Below are 24,784 nucleotides of genomic sequence, written 5' to 3' on the forward strand. Positions count from 1 at the left end.
AGTGAAGGTATTTTAAATCTGTTTTGTGATTCCAAGGAAATGTGTATTTTTGGCACCAAATTTTATTTCCATAAAACATCAGTGGTCTTTACGAAACACACATGTCATTTGGCTTGCTTTCTCCATCTATAAACAGTTCATTGCAAAAGATGTTGATGTTAGTACTATAGATTTTTGCTCACATCAGGAACAGACATCTGCTTGCAAGTTTTTTTCAGATGTTTCCTTGTTTGCACTATTGTTTCTTGTACCATAGTTGCAGACAGATTATCCACTTACATCTTAACTTACCCTTGAGATCTCAAAATTGGTAAGGGAAAATGCTAAAACTTGTCTGGAAATCAGGGAAATAACGGGGAATTTTACTTGGAGAAACTTGTGGCAACCCTGATGCTGCCTAAGCCATTGATCCCCCACCCCACCTGCTTATTCATAAAAATGCCTTTCTCTAAATCCTACCCCTCCATTCACAATGACCTTCACCTTTTCAGATTCCCCCCACAAACCATCAAAAACCTGGATCTGCAGAATCACATCTACGTGAAACAGGCACCCCAGAACCACTTCTGCTCCCTCTGCAAGATACTGGTACTGTGCAGTTCCCACTACATACATTACGTCTCTGAATCCCTTGCACTCCAGCACTTGAAAGAAAATTCCAGGCACCATAAGTTATGCAGCCTGCTGACATCGTACTGCCAACTTGGGGCACCACTATCCAATCTCTATACTGCTCACAGTGTTCCTCCTCATCAACCCTCCATAGCGCCCAGACCCTGCCTATCTCATCTTTCCAACGTGGACATCCCCCCTAAACTCCCTTCCAGCATCACGCTAAATCCAGGACACTGTTGTTAACCTTTCCACCAAAATCCTCAGCCCTACAGAAGTTTCAATTCTATCCAAAGGCCTCACCTTCAGCTCTACACCAAAATCTAGGTGTTGGGCTTGTCAGATACCTACTCACCTCCTTCCGATCTGTGCAGTGGGAACACTTCTTCACCACCAATACTTCCAATGAAAGCAAACCTAACCCCAACATTGAACACTGCCTGTGCCATTTTCACACCACTGTCCAATGGTGACCATCTTGTCCCCCCTCCCCGTCCCCCTGCCCTCTCTCCCCACCCACCCACCCATGCTCACCCCCTCACTCACAACCACCCTGTGGCAAAGCAAGCTGGGGAATTTTTACTTCTCGTCTTGTTTTTTTACATCTGCCTCCTTAAAATTCATTTTCCCATTTTTGAATTAATTACCATTAACACACGTAAAGTATAATCTGCATTTTCATAAAAGAGAAAGGTTGGCCTTCAGTTCTAAAGAATATAACACCAGATATAATTATGTGCTTCATTTTATGTATGTAATTGATTTTCTAATTTATTTAAACTATTCCTATTTAGTATGTTTTGTTATCTGGTGAAATCAGTAATTGTTTTGTAACTTAAATTCTGTTGTTGCCTTATAAACAAATATAAATTCTGTACTGATTATAAACATTTGGAGATGCAACTAATAGTATGCTTAAATGATCTATTTGGCTCTATTTGAAAACATGTTAGCAAATCCAGCTCTTAATTAATTCCAAAGTAAGTAACAGTTTTGTCAAAAGTATTGTTTGTGTAACGATATCTGTTAATTTCATCATTTAAACAAATAATTCGGCCTAACTCTTGTAGTAGAAGAAACTGTTAAAAAGAACTAATTTTTCAATGTTTTCAGTTAATCGAATGAGTTAAGTTTTAATTATGATTTCTGTAAATTTAACTTCAAACAATGTGTAGTTTCAGTACCTATTATTGTGAGGATATATAAGGGCTCGATTTTTTGTCCCAAGACAGTCAGTCCACGTCAGAGTTTCAGTGTTGGTTAGAACAACACTGCATCAAATTAACTGTGAAATAAGTGTAATACAATTAGGCCGTGTGGTAAAACAATGACAGTGTCTGTTCAGTGCGTACTGCAATATTCTGCAAGACTTACGAACTGTGTGGTTAGGTCTTTACTGCTCATAGATGTACAACAGTAAACTATTGAAGCAGTATGTGGATGTTCACTTGCAACCTATTAATGAGACTTATCTAAAGTTAAACAATAGTGCACTGGCCATATAACTGTATGATATTCCGGGGTTGTGAACAGTTAAAGTTATAAACTGTGAAACGCAAATGTGCATCTGTTGGCTTCATCATTTAAAGTAGTCTTTGTTTGACCTCCACACCCCATTTTTCAGCCAGTATAGCAGCGCAGTACGTCGACACCGAGGACAACAAACGAAGAAAAATAAAGCAGGCGATCGTCACATCCCCACTGGTCACTTTCCAAGAATTCCGTACCTCCAACTTGGCCCCACCATCATTTCCCAGGTTCCATCCTAAGAACATCAGCACACCAGCTTTCCAGCAGAAGAATGGTCAGCCATACGTAATCTCGAAACAGATCCTGACCTAATCGTCCTCTAATCGTCCTATTTGCAGATGTCACCATTGTTATGAATCGCAGTGACTACCTGGCGGAAGGCTTCTGCCTTCACGTATGAACTCTGCCTGAGTGATAACATCCCAAAAATGCAGTATAACTTCAAATTCTTGTTTAAAGCCTTAGGCTCTTCCCAGAACCTCTCCTCTGAATCCATTTCCCTCATCACCCTTATGACAACTGCACTTGGGCAGAGGGCACATTTCTCAGATGCTAGTGTGAAGCCACAGTCATACCCATACCCAAGACACATAAGGACAAACACCTTCATTCTAGCTACCGCTCCATCTCTCTCTCACCTCGTGTGTTTGCTAGGTTATGGAACGTATGTTTCATGCCCGGCTGGTATGGTGGCTTGAGTCTCGCAATTTACTAATCACGGAGCACTGTGAATTTCGAGTACGCTGTTTTGCAGTTTACCATCTTGTCACTTTGTCCACCCATGTCATGAATGGTTTTCTGTGGAAATATCAGACTGGCCATGTTTTTTGATTTGGAGGAGGCCTACGACACCTGCTGGAGAACTGGTATCCTCCGTACTCTTTACACGTGGGGCTTTCGTGGCCGCCTGCCCCGTTTCCTTGAGGAATTTTTAAAAGGCTGAGTTTTCAAGGTGTGTGTGTGTGTGTGTGTGTGTGTGTGTGTGTGTTCTGCCTTGTCGGACACCTTTTTCCAGGAAAATGGTGTGCTTCAGGGTTCCATCCTTAGCGTCATCCTCTTCGCTATCACCACTAACCCTATAATAGCCTGTCTCCTGCTGGGCATCTCCGACTCCCTTTTTGTTGATGATTTTGCCATCTATTGCAGTTCTCCACAGACCTGTCGCATTGACGGACTTCTTTGGTGATGTCTCGATTGTCTTTACTCATGGAGCATTGACAATGGCTCTCGTTTTTCCACTGACAAAACAGTTTTTACGAAGTCTTGACGGCACAGTTGGTTTCTCCTACCGTCTTTACATCTTGGACATGTTGCTCTTCCTTTCATTGAACCTACGAAATTCCTGGGGCTCATGCTCGATAGGAAGCTCTCTTGGTCCTCCCATCTAAGTGTCCTCAGTGGTACTTACTGGGGTGCAGATTGAACCACCCTCCTCCATTTGTACCGGTCCCTTGTCCGTTCGAAACTAGAATATGGGTGCTTTGTTTATTCATCTGCATGTCTATCCCACTTATACCACCTCAACACTATCCACCATCATGATATCCGTTTGGCCACTGTCACATTTTACACTAGCCTGGCTGAGAGTTTGTATGCTGAAGCAGCTGAACTACCACTGTCCTACTGCCGTGACGTGCTTCTTAAGTGGGTATGCATGCCGTTTGTCTGCCATGGTTGGCCAACTATCCTATGCCACCTCCTTTGATGACTCCTTTGATTGCCAGTATGGGGCGTGTCCCTCTTCTCTGTTACCTACCATCTCCTCCCCTCCACCAGTGGAGTTACAACTCTTTTTGTATTTACGTGTCACACATGGCTCCCTGTCCTTGCTGTTGTCATTCCTTTTCTGTGCTGCATGTCTTGTCTCCTGTTCATTCTCACCTTCCTTGGAGACCACGCTTTGTGTGAAATTGGGAAACTGAAACTTACGAAAGTATTGGAAGGCTTACGTAGGTTTCATTATTCTCCCTCTCCCTCTCCCTCTCCCTCTCCCTCTCCCTCTCCCTCTCCCTCTCCCTCTCCCTCTCCCTCTCCCTCTCCCTCTCCCTCTCCCTCTCCCTCTCCCTCTCACTCTCACTCTCACTCTCACTCTCACTCTCACTCGAGATGACTGGGTGTTTGTGTTGTCCTCATCATTTCATCATCATCCAGGAAAGTGGCGAAATTGGACTGAGTAAAGACTGGGTAATTGTACGGGCGCTGATAACCACGCAGTTGAGCGCCCCACAAACCAAACATCGCCACTCTCACTCTCCCTTCACTTTCTTTTTCTCACTTCTCCTGTCCCTCCTCTACCTTGGCATTTGAGATCTCCTGTTTTGTCTTTCTTCCTCTGTGTGCCTGAAGGCCGGCTCATGTGGTTGACTTGTAAATAATCACTGGGTAACGCATAACTATAACTCCCAGCACCCAGGTTGACAGGTAGGGCTTGCCCCCCCCCCCCCCCCCCCCCCCCCCCACCACCACACACACACCGATAAAGTCCAGGTCCAGGGGGAAGTGATTTCCGTAGCTGTTACCTATCCAATTGCCGAGTGGTCCGCATGTCTGGAGTTTGGGAGGTGTGACCTAAGGTGTTAACAGTTACCTAAGGCAGGTGTGCTCACCTCTGTGGGGGTTCCCAGAAGGAAGAAGCAACTGTGGGGGATTCACCTGTGATGAGTACATCAAATCCATTGACACAGCTTCCATGTAAGAAATGGAAATGGAGTGAGGCCAAAGACATAATGAATCTTCTAGTTGAACTCTGCTACCTCATGGCATCACGCCTAGGAAGAGGTCAAACTTTTCTTCAGTGAACCTGTTTATCATTTAGAAAGGTGTGGACACAATTGTAGGCTCACTTAAGTCCTAAATTTGCTTACACAATGGAATTTTGCTCCTAGGGACATAATGCCTTTAAAGCACAAAAAACTGCTTAAGGTTACGCTCCTCCACAGATACTCTGTTCTTGTTGAGGATCATCAAACACTGAATTCTTCATGTGGTGTCACATACTCTCAGCTGCCTGATGGTATGACTGAGGGAGATAGACAACATTATCTCTCTGATAAAGGCATAACCACAGCCCATTGTGTTACGAAGAGGGTTGATGGAGAATTCGTGTCTATCTGCATCCTTTTCTTAACGTCTGATCGAGTGGAGCTCCCTTCGAAGATAAAGGTGGGCTATGAAGTCATTGTCAGACTCTACATACCAAACTCAATGTATTGCTACCAATGTCAGCATTATAACCATACTCAGATGTCCTGTAAAAATGCAGCCAAATGTGTAACTCGTGGTAAGGTTGTTCATGAGGGAGATTGCCCCCACCTTATCGTCCCTGCTGAATCAACTGCAATAGCAACCATGCTGCTTCATCTCATGAATGTCCTGTGTGTCTCTACAAGCCAGCTGTTCAGAGATTTGGGTGAAGAAAAAGGCACCACTCAGTGTTTCTCACAAAATGTCAGCTAACCAAAAGCCTTGTTTACCACTAACCAGCAGTTACATTTCCATTGTTGTTATGTCACAGTCCATGAAAGATTAATCACACAGATCTGCAACTTCCATTTCAGTGCTACAGTTGTGAAATCACCTACTAATAAGGTGACAGCCTCACCTCCATCCACTACAGTTGTTAAAGACACCAAAAATCATTTGTCCTCACTGGTGAAGGCGCCTGTGACACAATCAGAACGACAGAAATTTAGAAAGGAAGACTTCAGAGACAACTTTTTTTGCACCTCAAGTCTGCAAATGTCTGGGTCCATGTCTGACAAATGCAAAGATACCAAGACGGTGAACAGACACAAATGTTCTTCCCCTTCTCCAGCTCGGAGATCCTCTGCAACAGTGAATCCGTGTGACACCTCTGTCCAACCGACCTCCATTTTGTCGGTGTGAATCATTAACAGATTCTCCACCCTGGAATCAGCTGACTGAGCTGCTGTTGTGATCACAATGCCCAGTTGTTTTATGCCTCTCAGAAATGAAATTACACCCTCAAGACTGCTTTGTCCTCTTAAACTTCATTCCAGTATGTTTCCACCCTGCTTTTAAGGAAGGGACTCCAGCTCACATGGGGGTTATGATGCCCATTTGGGACGTCTCCATAGCCAAACTATTTCATTGAACACCCTGCTACAAGCTGTTGCTGTCCGTCCGTGTCTCTCTCTCTCTCTCTCTCTCTCTCTCTCTCTCTCTCTCTCTCTCTCTCTCTCCCCCCCCCCCTCCCCCTCTCTCCCTCCCTCCCTCTCCCAATTATACCTTTTTTCTTTGTAATATTGACATACCCCAGTCTTGCCAGCGCAGATGTACTGTAGATTACCGCTCAACACCCTCAACTGTGATTACTTCGCCTACCATTCCATTTGGTGCTGTCAGAGAACCTTCCCAAGTGACTCTCTCCTGGCAGATATTCTCAGCATACTCTCGTTTCTCTCAACACTGGTGAATCTATTCCCCCTCTCAGATTCCACACACACTTTCTTGCACCTGGATCTCTTGTTCTGCAATGCACAGTTTGCCCACCAATTAGAGTTGTTTGTCCTCTCATACATATAGTAGAGTTCATCTGCTAATTCATGTCCCATCTGTGTGCAAGACCAACTGACAGCTTTCTAAAGCTGACAGGGGGCTCTGCTCTTCACTGGCAATCTTCAATAAACAAGAATTCTGCAGCAGTGATAACCAGGTAGAGTACCTTACAAATGTTATTCTTACTGCCACAGAATATCCCCCCCCCCCCCGAACTTCTTTGCTACTGTTATGTGTTCTAGTCCCCTCAAGGACTGAGAATGCGGCAACATGGCTTGCGTATGGAGACGTGCTCTCCATGTCTTTGAAAGCCATCACATTATCAGAGATAGCAGAAAGCTAGTTGGATGTCTTTTAGTAATTCTTTTGACCATGCTACTCCGTTGGCTGCTGTTTGGAGTAACCTATGTCAGATTTCTGAAAATGAGGTAAAACTCCAGATTCCTGGCATGGGTGCATCTCCCTATTCATGATGTAACTGTAGTGTACCATGTCATTATGGACCCTATTAATATTTCCAACATCTTAGATCGATATCTTGAAGAGATCTTGATCTCCGCTCATTCCACCTTTGTACCTTGGAAACGAGCAGAGGTGGTTTGGGAGGTATCTTTCCCCTCTCAGAATTGCAAATGCTACAATACTGTTTTTACCTCGTCTTAATTTTCTGCACCAATACCAGACAATTTTCATATTCGGATGTAGCAGCACCTTTCTCTTGACGGCAAGCTCTTTCTCCATTGTACGTATAATTGCATCTGTATGGACAATGTGTTTCCCAGATGTTGGTGTGAAGCCACTGTAATTCTAATACCCAAGGACAAATATCTTCACCCAGCTACTACTCAATTTCCCTCACCAGCAGTGTCTGCAAGGTAATGGAATGCATGATCAGTGGTCAGCTGGTATGGTGGTGTGAGTCTTGGAATTTGCTAGCAAATGCACAATGTGGATTTCACAAGTATCACTCTACAGTTGATCATCTCATTACTCTGTCAGCCGACATTATGAACTATTTTCTGTGGAAATGCCAGACTGTAGCTGTGTTTTTTGCTGTGTTTTTTGATTTAGTGAAGGCTCATGATACCTGCTGGAGGATGGGCATTGACCGTACAATGCATATGTGTGACTTCTGATGCTGCTTGCCCCATTTTGTCCATTCAGCTATATCAAACACTTTTATTCAGGAGAATCGGGTGCCTCAGGGCTCTGTGCTGAGTGTAGCTCTATTTGCTGTAGCAATTATCCCTATCAGGGACTGCCTTCTGCCAGGCACCTCAGGCTCTCTTTTCGTCAATGACTTTGCAATGTACTGCAGCTCTCATTGGATGTGTTTACTTGAGCGATGACTTACGTGATGTCTTGACCATCTTTACCCTTGGAGCATCGACAATGGCTTGTACTTTTCCACTTAAAAAACTGCCTGTCTGGACCTCTGGCAGCATAAGGAGTTTCTTCCACTGCCCTTACATCTTGGTTCAGTTGCTCTTCCATTTGTCAAAACCACAAGATTCAAGGGGCTCACACTAGATAGGAAACTTTGAAGGGATTCCCACGTTTTATCTGGCAGCACACTGTACCCAATCTCAAAACATCCTACGTGTTGTAAACAGTGCTTCATGGGGAGCGGATTGGAAAATCCTTCTCCGCTTATACCAGTCCCATGTCTGATCAAAAAATGGACTATAGTTGTCTCATTTACTCATCTGCATGACAACCATTTTACCCCGTCTCAACATAATCGATCACTGAGGCATACATTTGGCCTTTGGAGCTTTCTACATTAGCCCAGTTATGAGTATGCAGACACTACTGAACTACCGCTGTCATACTGGCATGATGTTCTTGTCAACAGATGTGTGTGCCACTGTCCTCTGTGCCCAACCATCCATCCTGTTTGTCCTTTTTTAATGACTCCCTTGACCGTCAATAACAGGTAAGCACAACTTCTTTGTTTCCTCCTGGAGTTTGCTTTCAAATACTGCTTCAGCAGCTTAACCTTAAGTTACCTGCCATGTTCCAGGTGGGTGAGAATCCTTCACTGTCTTTGCTTCATGCTGAGGTCCATGTTCATCTTGAACTTAGTTCATTTCCCAAGGACACAACTCTAGATTCGACCTATTGTTAAGTTTCTTGAACTTTTCATACATCTTGGAGATGACACCTTTGTCTACACTGGTGGCTCTAAGACTGGCAGTGCTGTTAGGTGCACCTTTGTCATTGGTAGCACACATTTTAGATATCGTCTTCTAGACCAATGCTCAATTTTTATTGCAGAACTTTATGCCCTCTTATCAAGTCACCCAGTACATCTGACGACACAGGCTTCTCAATTGGGTATTATGTTCCAATTTACTTATTGCCCTCCAGATCCTCTGTGTACTATACACATACCACCCCTTAGTGCAACGAATCCATGAATGCCTCCACTCGCTCGTTGATGATGGAGTCAACAAGATGTTCATGTGGTTTCCTGGTCACTTCGGAGTGTTGGGCAGTGAAGCTACCAATGCTACTGCCAAGGCTGCAGTTAGACTATCTTGGCTTTTTAGTTGTTCTGTCCCTTCAGGTGATCTGTGTGTTGCCGCAATGTTGAAACATTTTGTCCCTCTGTCATGAGCACTGGTATTATCTATGTGGCAACAAACTCAGTGAAATTAAAAATCTCCCAATAGCTTGGACGACTTCCTCTCAACCCTCTCGTTATGAGGAGACACTTTTAGCTTGGAGCAGATGCAGCACAAGCTGTAGATTGTGTTTACTTTTATTTGTCATAGTAATACAGCAAAGGACATTTAATTTTCAACAATTTGAGCATCCCTCTCAAAGGGGAACGGATCGTTTTTAGTATCCCTTTACTCAATTCATTTAGGTTCTGAGTATTATTGATTTCAACTTCATCCGGTAATTGACATTTTTAAGCTATGACATGGGAGCTTATGACCTCAGCTGTTTTGCACCCTTAACAACAACAACAACAACAACAACCACCACCACCAACTCCTCTGCTTCTGCCACAGCCTGGTGATGCTGTGCTTGTCAGCCCTGCCCTGCCATTCCTAGTCCCTGCATACTCCACCAGGTGGCACTGATTCTTTCCCCCCCCCCCCCCCCCCCCACCTGTACCCTGCTATCCCTCCCCCTTCCCTGCCCCCACCCCAGATTGTTGCTACCATTCAATGCATTTCTGTTACAGTCTGGCCAGAGGTAGCGCTCATGTGTGTAAGGTATGCTTGCCTGTCTGAATGTGTGCATGTTTCTCTTTTCGAAAGAAGGTTTTGGCCAAGAGCCTATAGATAACAATCTTATCATGATGCCTGTCTGCAACTCTACATTTCACTGTTACAGTGAGTATCAATCTACACTTTTTTATAATATTGTTTGTATTCCATCCCAGACTTTCCATTATTTGATTTTGCTTAGTGTGCAATCAGCTGTCTGTCAAGATGGCAATTAGATACTATAAAGTTAGCTCTTTCTTTCTTTCTTTTTTCCCCCAGCAATATGTCATCATGTACTGCATTGTCCACTGATAGTTTAAGTTATCGGAAATTTTGTGATCACATTCAAACATGCCATATGCGAAATCATCTCTGGGATGGCCTCAGATCGAGACATCCAGTGGCTAAATGACCATTTGATTTCAGCATTCCTCCCTGTGCTTGATAAAATCAAGATTCCTTGCACTTCTGTAGTCATATGTTCATTTAGTTTGACCACTATATAATTGTATTTAATGTTGGTAGTGATGTGGACAAGAACAAATTGGCTTTCTATGCAGTGGAATGGTAACACAGCATTGTTGTGCAGAAATCATGGCGAAATTGTTCCAGTGAGGCTGATTGCAATAGCCACAGTAGTGTTTGTGATGTTCCGCTTAGTTGATATGATGTGTTTATCATGCATGAATCTTATCCGAGGAAACGATTGCAAAAACTTAATCTTTTGCATTACTTGCTCTTGACTGTGATAAGGTTTCCAAATTGTTGGGTTTGCAAAAGTACTTTGTTATGGGAATTAAAATTGATGTTCACAACCAAAGAAGGAAAAGTACTAAGTTTTTCATTTTGTTTAGCATTGATATAATTACTGTCATCATGTAAACCAAAAAATGTTGGCCTCGCTTTACTCTCAATTGCATGCATTTAACTTGCTAAAGATAATATTTATTTTCTCTCCTTTGTCTTGTCCAGGAGCTGAGCTAGTCGTTACTGCTGTTAATTCGGCATTAATTGCTTTTTGTCCATCAGATAGCTTGGAAAACACTAGCATTACTGTCATAATTTGTTTTTATTTCCAGAGTGACAACAGCCATATCGAATCTTAAGACGCTGTGGGCAGAATGTGGGTTTAATGCAGAGGATGTTGCAAAGCGTGGTGATGAGGTTAAGAAAGAAATTGAGGTAATAAAACAATTTTGTAACTCGTTGCAGGCAGTTTATTTTATAAGCCTATCTATTTTTCTGTTACTTTATTATTTTTATTATTTTAATGTATTATTATTGTTATTAATGTTTAGGTTATAAACTTAGAATGTACCACATCTACACTTCTACTCTGCTAGTAACTCTACAGCGGGTGGTGGAGACTACTTTGTGCACCACTGTTGCTTCCCCCTTTTCCTCTTTCAGTTGCAAGTGGTTTGCGGGAAGAACGATTGCTGGTAGGCCCCTGTGTGGGCTTGAATCTCTCTAATTTTATGTTTGTGAACTTTTCATGAGTTATTTGATAGTAGACTACACTGTGATGAAGTGTCAAATGCCTTCTGGAAGCCAAGGGTACATTGCCTCAACCCGGGGGCCAGTTTCTACTGCTTTCTGTGTCTTCAAGATGAACAGAGCATGCTGAGTTCCACTCATCCGCTGTTTTCTGAACCCTTGTTAATTCCTACAGAGGAGACAATCTGTCTCCAGAAATGTCATACTACCTGTGCATAAAACATGTTCTAAAATTCTACAGCAGACCAAGATGAGAGAGATATAGGACTATAGTTTGTTCTCATGTTTGTTCAGTGACACTTCTTGAAAACAGGAATGACCTGTACTTTTTTCCAATCACTGGGAATGCTTTGCTCTTCCAGAGACCTATTGTATATTGCTGCTGGAAGAGGGGAAAGTTCTTTTGAGTACTCTGTAGAATTGTGTTGGTATCTTGTCACGTCCAGTGGCTTTTCCTCCATTGAGCAATTTCAGTTGCTTTCCTATTCCATAGATGGAGGACAATGATTCAAATCCCTGTCCAGCTATCCTCATTTAAGTTTTCTGTGACTTCCCTAAATCATATGTAGCAAATGCCGGGATCTTTCCATTGAAAGGGCATGGTCGATTACCTTCCCCCAGCTTTCCTTCACCTGAGCTTGTGCTTCATCTCCAATGGCCTTGTTGTTGACAGGACATTAAACATAAATCTTCCTTCCTTACTTCCTCCCATCATATGAACACTCATTTTGATATGTCGTTTTGTCATTCATGGGACAATTTAAAATGCGATTTTTCTCTGTGAAACAGTTTTGGAGAAAAAGTTTACTATTTTGTCCTTTTCTCTGTCTTCCTTTTTTCAATGCCATTATGGTCACAGTGTGTCAGGATGGTTCGCTTTGACCCATTTACTGATTTAACAAGACCAAAACTTCTTAGGATTTTGTGTCAAGTCAAAACATTTTACTTTCAAATTGTTTGAACACTCCATACACGGCTCTCCTTATGATATTTTTGGCTTAATTTAGTTTTTGTTGGCCTGTGAGGCTTTGACTGTTATTAAATTTACAGTGAAGCTCTCTTTACTTTTGTAGCAACTCCAATAGTTTGAGGGTTTGAGATGACAAAGTGCAACTTCTTGCAGTTAGGCTCCAGTGCTGGTTTGGAGACAACCCTGCAAACTCTCAAAAAACTCTTCTTGTGATGTTTCCAAGCTACTGAAAGAAAGTCCATATACTGAATGACGACTTTCTTTATTGTGCATGTATCAGTCTTTGAATATCACATTATTCCTTAAGAAAATAAAGATTTTCTCAAGCATCAATTGTGTACCAACTGAAATGTGTGGCATTGCATCTTCCTTCTATTATTTGATTGATGAGAACCTCCTTGGCAAAGAATTTTTCCAGAAGGGTTCCATGGTGTGGCGCAGGGCATTGCAGACTGAGGAAGCACTGTATATGACGCAAAAACATTGTAAGGAGACCCCACGTCGCCACATGATGCTTCAGGAGTACCTCAAACATACAAACTCCAACCAAATAAAAAACAGTATCACTCTAATTATATACTGCATCTTCATGCCTAGTTAAGAATATCAAAGGCCATTCGACATGACAGAACGGGACAATATATGTTGAAGCTTAGTGTACTATAGTAAAAAGAGTATCATTTCTTATTATAGAATGAAAAATAAAGCAGTAACTCACTTAATACAACAAATTTATAAACAATCACATATAAGACGAAGCGGGACTCAGAAAAATGAGTAGTGCCATTCTTCTGAGTGTTGGCTGGAATTCCTGTGCAAACAAATTATTGATAGTGGCAATTTTTTTCAGTGATGCGTTAGGGATTTGGTATGCAAGTCACATAAATGCAATAGATCAAATGACTAATATGAGGTCTGTCTAAAAGTATCCGACTTTTGATTTTCCTGTGCAAAATAGAGACGATAGCGTGGCACCACTGTACGCAGTAAAAGAAGAGACCCTTATACGCATGCATGAATTTTGTTCCTGCCTTCCAGCTGGTGAGTTGCTGCCTGTTGGTCGCTGAGTGAGGTGTTACAGAACGTGTTTGTTGGGTTACCGATTCTCTCAAGATGACTGAAAGTGTTGAGCAAAGACACTGCATCAAATTTTGTCAAAAGCTTGGTGATTCTCAAAGCGAAACAATTCGTAAGATTCAGCAGGTGTTTGGAGAAGATGGAATGGTTGTAACACAAATTAAGGAGTGGTTCAACTGATTCAAAAAGGCCACACATCGACAGAGAGTGACCAGCGCTCTCGCAGGCCCCAAACTGCTCGGAGTGCTGCTGTTGTTGAGAGGGTGCAAAATTTGGTGATGGCAGATTGTCGTTTGACCATGCAGGAGATTGCCCAAGAGGTTGGAGTGAGTAAAGATTCTGCACATGCAATTTTGCATGATGATTTGAACATGCACCGAGTGACTGCAAAATTCGTGCCCAAGTTGTTGTCACTGGAACAAAAATACTTCCGTTTTGACGTTGCACAGGACCTTCTGAACACCACTGACACTGATCCTGGGGTTCTGAACACCATGATGACTGGAGATGAGTCATGGGTGTATGGGTACGACCCAGAAACAAAAATACAGTGGTTGCAGTGGAAGCATCCCGAGTCTCCAAGGCCGAAGAAAGTGCGGCAAGTGCGAAGCAAAATCAAGATGTTGCTGACTGTTTGCTTTGATGGATGTCCGTGCAATTGCGCGTCACGAAGATGCACCACAAGGACAAACAGTGACAAAGGAGTATTATCAAGATGTTCTCCAGTGACTCCGTGATGCAGTTCAGTGCAAAAGACCAGACATGTGGACGGCGAAAACTGGGAACATCATCATCACGACAATGCCCCCGCACATTCATTTCACTTGATCCAAAAATTCTTGGCCAAACATGGAATTACAGCCGTTCGCCAACCTCCCTACTCTCCAGACATCGCTCCTTGGGACTTCTGGTTGTTTCCAAAATTGGAGACGCCACTGAAAGGATCCTGTTTTGAGAGTAGAGAAGAGATGATGTGGAACACGATAATGGAGCTGAACACCATTCCAAAAGAAGACTTGTGTAGGTGTTTCCGGCAGTGGAACGGTCGGTGAACTAAGTGTGCGCAAGCACGAGGGGGTCTACTTTGAAGACTATTAGGGTCCCAACCCTGTCAGGTATTCTAAATATTTTTTCTGGCCAAAGGTTGGATACTTTTTAGACAATAAAAATATATATTTCTGTGATGAAAAGGGCAGGCAATATGACAGAAAGGGACAGGTGTGATTATCCTCTTCTCAGTTTGAACGAAAGTAAGTTTTTTTCCAAGTGGCTTATTTAGTATCTTACATGGATTTTACAAAAAATAAAAATAGAAAAAAAAAAAACAGTCAACAGAATGGAGTTACAGGATACATTTCTTACATTTATGATACAGGAAAGAAATATCTGTGACGATTGTCGTGTCAGGGGTGGAAAGAACTTTCACAATGTCAGATTATGGTATACAAGACATATCATTATGTTTAAAACTAAATTTTTAGTCTGTTGTATTTTTCCTCATGAACATAATTTCATACTCATTTTTATCAGCTGTCAAAATTTAGCTTATGAATTGTTTGATTCCTATTTTGGCAGCAAAATTAACCATTACAAAAGAGCCCAAATTAATTGTATTTTTCTTTTCAAGAGGATCATTCATTTGGCATTTTCCTTGTAGGAAGTGAAACTGAGTTTCAATACTGATTTGAGGATGTTTGGTGTAGGATACTGTGTATGGCAAACACCTTTAACTTTGTACACTGATTATCAGAAATTGCATGAATATGCTCCATGGCTTCATCAAAGCACCTCTTTTGTATTTGTACTTCATCTTTTGTACACAACATGACAATGGTGGACTTTGAAACTTCCTGAGCAAATTCATAAAATGATTTAGCATAAGTGACATTGAATTTTCCACTCAACACAGCATGCCACACATGATGTTTTAATTCTCCACCTATACCATGAGCACTGCCTTTATCATTGCTTGTAGCCAGGAAATACCATATTAATAAAAAACGCAATTCCTCTTGAATTAAGGTAATGTTGCGTAATGTACACTGTTGCTTGAACTGGCTGGCTGCTACATCTGAAAATGTGTTAATAACTATCACAGTTGGAAACTTAATTTGTAGATGTAATAGAAAGGCATTAACAGCATATCTGTTGTGAGAGAGTTACTCACTGATTATAGCATAACTTTGGAGAACAGCAGGAGACATGCAGCCCTCAGTTGCGAGTATGTGACTTGTTGTGAACCGCAGTGTGCAGACTGGATTTCATCTTGCTGCCATACTGAATAGTTTTCAGTGAAATCTATTTAAAGCTCAATGCTTTCTCCATCAACATTATTCTTTTTTTCTAAGAAGTAGCTATTTTGCTATTTTTCTAAGATACAATGATAATAAAGTGAGGTATGTTGCTGATTAGATCTTTGGAAACTTTATCAATCTTCTCTTCAACATTTTTCCAATTGTACTATGTTAAATCATTTGTATTCTCTGAGAGTTCATTAAACTTGTGAGATACATCTTGTACATCACGTGAGATACATCTTGTAGATCAAGTACTTCACTTTCATTCTCATCACTACAAACAAAAAGTGATATCAAATCAGAGAATTTTGTTGAAAATTCTCTTCTGTTACCTGACAGAGCTCATAGAAGCAACTGGATATTTTCATGGTAACTGCGCAGACAGTTAAGCTGTGTCATCTCACTAAGAGGAAAAACAAATTTTGGTCCAAGTGAAAAAAAAAAAAAATTGGCATTCTAAGTTTGATGTCTAGGTGTTCATTTTTGAAAATTTGACAGGGTTTTGCGGTAGTTGTGTATGTAACTGTTGACATTTTGTTTTCACGTTATCTTGTCTCACAATTATGGCACTTTTTCTGCCTGATGTTTGTCTTGAAACATCGCCTCTTTGGGGGAAAATTGTTGAACTTCGTTTTCCATCCCAGAAACTTTATTTTTATTTTGGTGTCTTTGTTTCTTTGGCGATAATGTTACTTCACAGGTGTTAACTAGTTCCTTCATCACAGCAGAAGTCTTTGAAGGACTTCTTGGGAGTGACCTGAAGATTGTTCTAACTGCTTTCCTTTGCTTTGAGTTGTTGTAAATCCTGGTTTGTTGGGCTTATTTTCTACTAATTTTGTCTGAAAAGATTTCCTCCCACTTTGCTGCAAGTTTTTTGAATCTCCCTATGCTTGACAATTTTTCTTAATCATTTTCTTTAAATTCTTCTTCACTTTCTATTAATCTTCACTGTTCACTCTGTCTCTCTGCAGCTGTTTTGACCATTGTAATTTTACTGTTTCAGATACTGAAAGTAAAAGTTCTAGTTCAAATTTAAGAGTTTAATTATTAATATAATCAATTGTATATACGTTCCTGCGAACACTTAATATCCAATTCATAAGTTTCTACAATATATTTGAATAATGTGATGCAACAGGAAAAATGTTCAGGTTATATTTTTCTAATAATAAACACTATATTATTAAATACAATTTGTAGTGTGTATTGTCCACTTTGTATACGTAGAAGTAACAGAAGGTATTATTAATTTAATAAATAACAGGAAGTAATAAACTAATAAATACAGGATTTTAAGATGGAACAGGACAGGTAAATATCTTCTACTTAAAATAGTCATAAGTGTATTTGTGTGTTTTATATCATCAAATAAACATTTAACATTGATTAAGAACCCTTCAAGGTTTATTTAGAAATAAATACCAATAAAAAAGGCTCAAACTTACCCTTTAAATGAACGTCTAAATCACAAGAAAATAGGTCTCCTTCAGGCAGTGTCAGCCATCTTGTTTTTCTGATCATGTGTCAATGTAATTACAGTATTGCCAACCAAATTTCATACATTCTATAAAAGAGGGACATTTTCTCTCTCAAAAGAATACAGTTTGAGAACTGCAAATAAAATTTCAAATTTAACCTACACTCCCGGAAATTGAAATAAGAACACCGTGAATTCATTGTCCCAGGAAGGGGAAACTTTATTGACACATTCCTGGGGTCAGATACATCACATGATCACACTGACAGAACCACAGGCACATAGACACAGGCAACAGAGCATGCACAATGTCGGCACTAGTACAGTGTATATCCACCTTTCGCAGCAATGCAGGCTGCTATTCTCCCATGGAGACTATCGTAGAGATGCTGGATGTAGTCCTGTGGAACGGCTTGCCATGCCATTTCCACCTGGCGCCTCAGTTGGACCAGCGTTCGTGCTGGACGTGCAGACCGCGTGAGACGACGCTTCATCCAGTCCCAAACATGCTCAATGGGGGACAGATCCGGAGATCTTGCTGGCCAGGGTAGTTGACGTACACCTTCTAGAGCACGTTGGGTGGCACGGGATACATGCGGACGTGCATTGTCCTGTTGGAACAGCAAGTTCCCTAGCCGGTCTAGGAATGGTAGAACGATGGGTTCGATGACGGTTTGGATGTACCGTGCAATATTCAGTGTCCCCTCGACGATCACCAGTGGTGTACGGCCAGTGTAGGAGATCGCTCCCCACACCATGATGCCGGGTGTTGGCCCTGTGTGCCTCGGTCGTATGCAGTCCTGATTGTGGCGCTCACCTGCACGGCGCCAAACACGCATACGACCATCATTGGCACCAAGGCAGAAGCGACTCTCATCGCTGAAGACGACACGTCTCCATTCGTCCCCCCATTCACGCCTGTCGCGACACCACTGGAGGTGGGCTGCACGATGTTGGGGCGTGAGCGGAAGACGGCCTAACGGTGTGCGGGACCGTAGCTCAGCTTCATGGAGACGGTTGCGAATGGTCCTCGCCGATACCCCAGGAGCAACAGTGTCCCTAATTTGCTGGGAAGTGGCGGTGCGGTCCCCTACGGCACTGCGTAGGATCCTACGGTCTTGGCGTGCATCCGTGCGTCGCTGCGGTCCGGTCCCATGTCGACGGGCACGTGCACCTTCCGCCGACCACTGGCGACAACATCGATGTACTGTGGAGACCTCACGCCCCACGTGTTGAGCAATTCGGCGGTACGTCCACCCGGCCTCCCGCATGCCCACTATACGCCCTCGCTCAACGTCCGTCAACTGCACATACGGTTCACGTCCACGCTGTCGCGGCATGCTACCAGTGTTAAAGACCACGATGGAGCTCCGTATGCCACGGCAAACTGGCTGACACTGACGGCGGCGGTGCACAAATGCTGCGCAGCTAGCGCCATTCGACGGCCAACACCGCGGTTCCTGATGTGTCCGCTGTGCCGTGCGTGTGATCATTGCTTGTACAGCCCTCTCGCAGTGTCCGGAGCAAGTATGGTGGGTCTGACACACCGGCGTCAATGTGTTCTTTTTTCCATTTCCAGGAGTGTATTTGGGTTCACTTTCCATGGAATGGCACTTCACACATGCTGAATCGTTCCAGACTACTGAGGGTACAAATGTTTTCTAAAGGCTTGTATATGTTTTAAAAAAGGCCACCTGTACCCTCACAACAGCTGTTGAACTGCAGTGGGTCTTTTCAGTCCCTCACAACTTTGTTGTCCAAAGCATATTGTACAACACTCTTGAACTTAGTCCATTTGTACTCAACATTGTTTCTGTTAAAGATGAATTTTTCATGTTGACCACTCAGTTAATCTCAAATCTATTTCTTACAGTTCTTGCTAAGCAGAATGATCTTCCTAACTGTATTTATATTCGTAATTACAGTCATATTCAGTGATTATTCCCTGTTCTGTGGTAACGAAGTCAAAAAATTCTGGCGTATTGGTTACCAGGATATCTAATATGTTATTTTCACGAGCCTGTTCTCTAATTAGCTGCTGAAGGTACATTTCATATAAGGCATCCAGAATAATATCACACAGTTTCCTGTCCCTAGTACTCAACCTAATTACTTCTGTCTCCCAGGCTATAGCTGGTAAGTTTCGAAATCTCAACCAGGAAATTTATGAGTAATATTCTCAAAGTTTCCCCTCAAATGTTCTGTCATTATTGCTGCTGAAGCAGGGGGTCTATAAAAGCATCTAATGATCATGTTTGATCCACCTTTAACATTTACTTTCACCCAAATTGTTTTGCATTCAGAATCTGTACTAATTACACTAGATATTAACACATTTTTTTGTGGCTACACCCACACCTTGACCCGTCTTTGTACATCTACATGGATACTCTGCAAATCACATTTAAGTGCCCGGCAAAAGGTTCATCAAACCACCTTCACAATTCTCTATTATTCCAATCTCGTATAGCACGCGGAAAGAACAAATGCCTATATCTTTCCATAGGATCTCTGATTTCCCTTATTTTATCGTGGTGATCATTTCTCCCTCTGTAGGTCGGTGTCAGAAAAATTTTTTGTATTCAGAGGTGAAAGTTGGTGATTGGAATTTCGTGAGAAGATTCTGTCGCAATGAAAAACGCCTTTCTTTTAATGATGTCCAGCCCTAATACTGTATCATTTCAGTGACACACTGTCCCATATTTAATACAAAAAGTGCTGCCCTTCTTTGAACTTTTTCGATGTACTCCGTCAGTCCTATCTGGTAAGGATCCCACACCACACAGCAATAGTCTAAAAGAGGACGGACAAGCGTAGTGTAGGCAGTCTCCTTAGTAGATCTGTTACATTTTCTAAATGTCCTGCCAATAAAACAGTCTTTTGTTAGCCTTCCCCACAACATTTTCTGTGCCCCCTTCCAATTTAAGTAGTTCGTAATTGTAATTCCTAGGTAATTGGTTGAATTTACGGGCTTTAGATTTGACTGATTTATCATGTAACCAAAGTTTAATGAATTCCTTTTAGCATTCATGTGGAAGACCTCACACGTCCCGTTATTTAGGGTAAATTGCCAATTTTTGCACCATTCTGATATCTTTTCTAAATTGTTTTGCAATTTGTTTTTAATTTTCTAATGACTTTATTAGTCGATAAATGACAGCGTCATCTGCAAACAACTAAGACGGCTGCTCAGATTGTCTCCCAAATCGTTTGTATAGATAGGGAACAGCAAAGGGCTATAACAAACACTACCATGGGGAACGCCAGAAATCACTTCTTTTTTACTTGTTGACTTTCCGTCAATTACTACGAACTGTGACCTCTCTGACAGGAAATCACAAATCCAGCCACATAACTGAGACGATATTCCATAAGCACGCAATTTCACTACGAGCTGCTTGTGTGGTACAGTGTCAAAAGCCTTCCGGAAATCCAGAAATACGGAATGGATCTGAAATCCTGTGCAACTTTCCAGTCTTTGGCTACAGATCTTTCGTCGAGCAAACAGTTGTATATGATTGTTCAGTGTGGAGCTAATGCATCAGCATACTCCGAAATGAACCTAACTGGTATACCGTCTGGACCAGAAGACTTGCTTTTATTAAGTGATTCAAGTTGATTCACTACTCCGAGGATATTTACTTCTAGGTTATTCATGTTGGCAGCTGTTATTGATTCAAATTCTGGAATATTTACTTCGTCTTCTTTTATGAAGGCATTTTGGAAAGCTGTGTTTAGTAACTCTGCTTTAGCAGGTCTATCTTCGATAGTATCTCCATTGCTATTGCACAGAGAAGGCATTAATTGTTTCTTGCCGCTAACAAACTTCACATACAGCCAGATTCTCTTTGGATTTTCTGCCAGGTTTCGAGACAAAGTTTCATTGTGGAAACTGTTAAAAGCGTCTCGCATTGAAGTCGGCGCTAAATTTCGAGCTTCTGTAAAAGATCGCCAATCTTAGGGATTGTGCGCCTGTTTAAATTTGCCATGTTTGTTTCATTGTTTCTGCAACAGTATTCTGACCCATTTTGCGTACCGAGGAGGATCAGCTCCATCGTTTGTTAATTTATTTGGTATAAATCTCTCAATTGCTGCTGATATTATCTTTCTGAATTCAAGTCACACGTGGTCTACACTTACATTATTAATTTGGAAGGAGTGAAGATTGTGTCTCAGGAAGGTATCAAGTGAATTATTATCTGATTTTTTTGAATAGGTATATTTTTCATTTAGTTCTGGAGGATTTGGGGGTTACAATATTCAGTCTCGCTACGACAATCCTGTGTTCACTAATACCTGTATCGGTTTTTATGCTCGTTATTAACTCAGGATTATTTGTTTCTAAAAGGTCAAGTGTGTTTTCACAACCGTTTACTATTCGCTTGGGCTCATGAACTAACTGCTCTAAATAATTTTCAGCACAGTTTCGGATGATATTTAATGCGTACCTCCAGAATTAAACCATGTATTTTCAACAACGTACTGAGGGTAAATTAAAGTCACACTAACTATAATTGTATGAGTTGGGTAAGTGTTTGAAATCAAACTCAAGTTTTCTTTGAACCTTTCAGCAACTGTATCATCTGAATTGGGAGGTCGGTATAAGGATCCAATTATTATTTTATTCCGGTTGCCAACAATGACCTGCCCACACTAACTCACAGGAAGTATCTACTTCAATTTTGTGACAAGATAAACTACTTCTAACAGCAACAAACACGTCACCGCCAATCATGTTTAGCCTATCCTTTTGGAACACCGTTAGGTTCTCCGCAAAAATTTTGGCTGAGCTTATACCCGGCTTCAGCCAGCTTTCAGTGCCTATAACAATTTGAGAAATAGTGTCTTCTATTAGCTCTTGGAGCTCTGGTACTTTGTAGTGTATGTTCCAATCAAAGTTTAGAATTGCATTGCTATTAACATTTTGTTTCAACCAGTTGTTAGTATTGCATGGGGATTCTTGCTGTTTATAAGCGTGATTAGTTTCAGGACCTTTCCATGGATGCTCCTGAAGTTAACTGAAATGATGTTAACATTTTCATTTTCTGATCCTCAGTGGTGAATGCTAGCCCCATCTGGAACCTGAATGTATCTTACTGGGCCTATGGAGGAATTTCTCTATTTTAAGAAACCCACAAGTGCATGCCACACATACTCCACTGCCAGCATAGTTGCTTGTTATGTGTTGTGTATGCCTGACCTGTTAAGGGGGTCATACAGATCTCCATCCAGTTGTTAAGGGCAAGAAATCCACATCCAAGTCTGTCACAGAATCAGTGGAGCCCATGGTTTAAGCCCTCCACTCAGTTTCAAACACTTGTAGAGGCTCATTATTCGTTTGCCAAGTATGGGCTTGACGGCCTGGGGGTTCCTGAGCTGGGGACTGGTAAGCATTGCCAGTCCCCTGTCACTGTAGGCTCTGAGTATGCTTCAGCGACCACTGTATGGTGCAGCAGTGGAATGTTGTGTGTCACAGGGAACAGGGATCTCAACTTGACCACCCGGACTGCAAGGATCAAATAAACTACTACAGAAAACCCTCAGTTTCAGGGTGTGCTCTGTGCTGGTGCTATGCATGGCTGTTGAGGTGGAGCTGTCATTAGCAGACGACCTCTGGGGAACCTGCCACATCTCAGTTGTACAAGGCTTACTCAGGCATGTGGCGCTCTGTTTGAGTGGACCTTTATTTCACTAGCTGCTCATGGGATGAAGTGGATCCTCCGACATTTTCTTTTCCTCCTCCCAGCTGAAAGGGTGGGCTGCTGGTAGATACTAAAACCCAGTCTAACAGGAGGGCTCAAGTAAACCGTCCTCCTGACTCAGGGATTACAGAGTTCTTCAGTATACAGTAACAGGACACAGAATGTGTTTTTGATAGTGAAACGAAAAGAGGGCAGCTTTGTGAAGGTTTCACCTTCTCAGAAAGGTTTAGAGGGTGTCACAGGTACTCTGACATCTGTCAAGCAATAGTGTAATGGAATACTGTTGGTTGAAACTGCTAGTTCCCAACAAGTCACCAACCTCTAGAAAGCTAAGCGTCTTAGGGAACATGTCCTAGAAATGGAGCTCCATAACACAACTCGAACTATAGGAAAGGTGTTGTGATCTCTAGAGGTTTTGTTGATATTCCCAAGGTGGAACTTGAAGGATGAGTGGGTTCAGGAAGGGATCGTTGACATGCAAAATATATTAAAAAGGAGGATGGGGATCTCATAAAATCTGACTCCTTCAACCTTACCTTCAGTAGCACGAAACTCGCTGAGCGTATCAGGGCAGTTCCCTTCGTCTAAGTGTACGGCCGTATGTCCCCAATCCAATGCACTGTTTTCAATGCCAGCACTTTGGGCACACCACCTTAGGATGTAAGGGTGAAGGCACTTGTGGCAAATGTGGTAAGGCTGTCTATGGTGGTGTCGGCTGCTTCTGCCCTCCAAAGTGAGTAAATTGCTCTGGGGATCACCCTGTCTGGAGTAGGAATTGCAGTGTGTTCCTTGAATAGTGGAAGATACACTCGACTAAGACGTTGAAACACACCCCATATGAAGACTTGAAGAGCTATAAGGCCATGCAATCTCCCACATTCACTTTTGCTTCAGCTGTTAAAAAGCCGATTTCAACAGCCAATGGTTCTACACAAATGGAGGTTGCTAGTGTCAACACTGGTACCTGCGTTTGTCAGTGCGCTGTCAAGCTGCAGTTGTTTCATAGCTCATAGACCTTTTGCAAACTTCAGATTAAACAACAGTTGCCACCACTGCGGACTTTCCAGTACCTCCAAACACAGAGCCCAGTAAAAAATCTGGCACGGTCTCCAGTGCTGCTGTTGATAGTTCCTCCAAGGCCTTTCCAGTTTACAAAAGCAAATGGGAAGCTTCCACCACAGGCAAAAACAGGTGGTAAATCATCAGATACTGTCAATGTCATTCGAATTGATGGTTCTGCTGCTTCTGTTTAAGAGCCAATGGACTGCAAAGTCTGAACGGGGCAACCATCTTGCCACAAGGCTGGAACTCTAGCTGTTGTGGGCTCCCCACTCGAGCAGATTGATAAGGTGAAAGTACAGACCCCATGATAGATGGTTCCCATACTACAGTGGAACACGAATGGGTTCAGGAATCATGTGGAAGAACTGAAACTCATAGCACAGGCACAGCCCTCGTGTTTGTGTTTAGAGGAACAGAAGCCACTGGAATGGATGATCAGCGAGGCTAACTGGGTGCTGTACAACATACTGATTGTGCGTGAACACAAAAACAGCACCCAGGAATGGCTGGACAACATCACAAGAGTGATGCATCGCGCCACTGACCTAGCAATCCCAAAGTCATCAGGTCATCTTAAGAGGTGACCTGTACTTTGGGGGACAAATGAGTGCCATTCAGCAATTCAGGGCAGGCATGCGGCTCTTTGACAGTTCAAGTGCTGGCCAGCAGCAGACAACCTCTGAGCCTGTCGAGTCGTTAGGGCCAAGGCTCGTTGCGTCATTAAGGAGAGCAAGAAACTGTCATGGCAAGCATTCCTGAAGCTGTCCAGAGGATTTCCATTGAACATAGTCAATCACCAATAGCAGCAGTGCTGAAACAGG

The 24,784-nt window shown here is 42.3% G+C and overlaps 1 protein-coding gene across 2 annotated transcripts in view; it reads left to right on the top strand.

The window, feature by feature from the left end:
• LOC126162218 (protein regulator of cytokinesis 1-like) overlaps positions 1-24,784 on the top strand; it is a 237,256-nt gene that overhangs the window by 22,361 nt on the left and 190,111 nt on the right. For both annotated transcript variants that reach the window (XM_049918565.1, XM_049918566.1), the window contains exon 2: positions 10,961-11,063. In XM_049918565.1, coding sequence (XP_049774522.1) covers positions 10,961-11,063 — 103 coding nt within the window. The remainder of the gene's footprint in view (positions 1-10,960; positions 11,064-24,784) is intronic.

The sequence above is a fragment of the Schistocerca cancellata genome, chromosome 2 (assembly GCF_023864275.1).
Source record: "Schistocerca cancellata isolate TAMUIC-IGC-003103 chromosome 2, iqSchCanc2.1, whole genome shotgun sequence".
Classification (NCBI taxonomy): domain Eukaryota; kingdom Metazoa; phylum Arthropoda; class Insecta; order Orthoptera; family Acrididae; genus Schistocerca; species Schistocerca cancellata.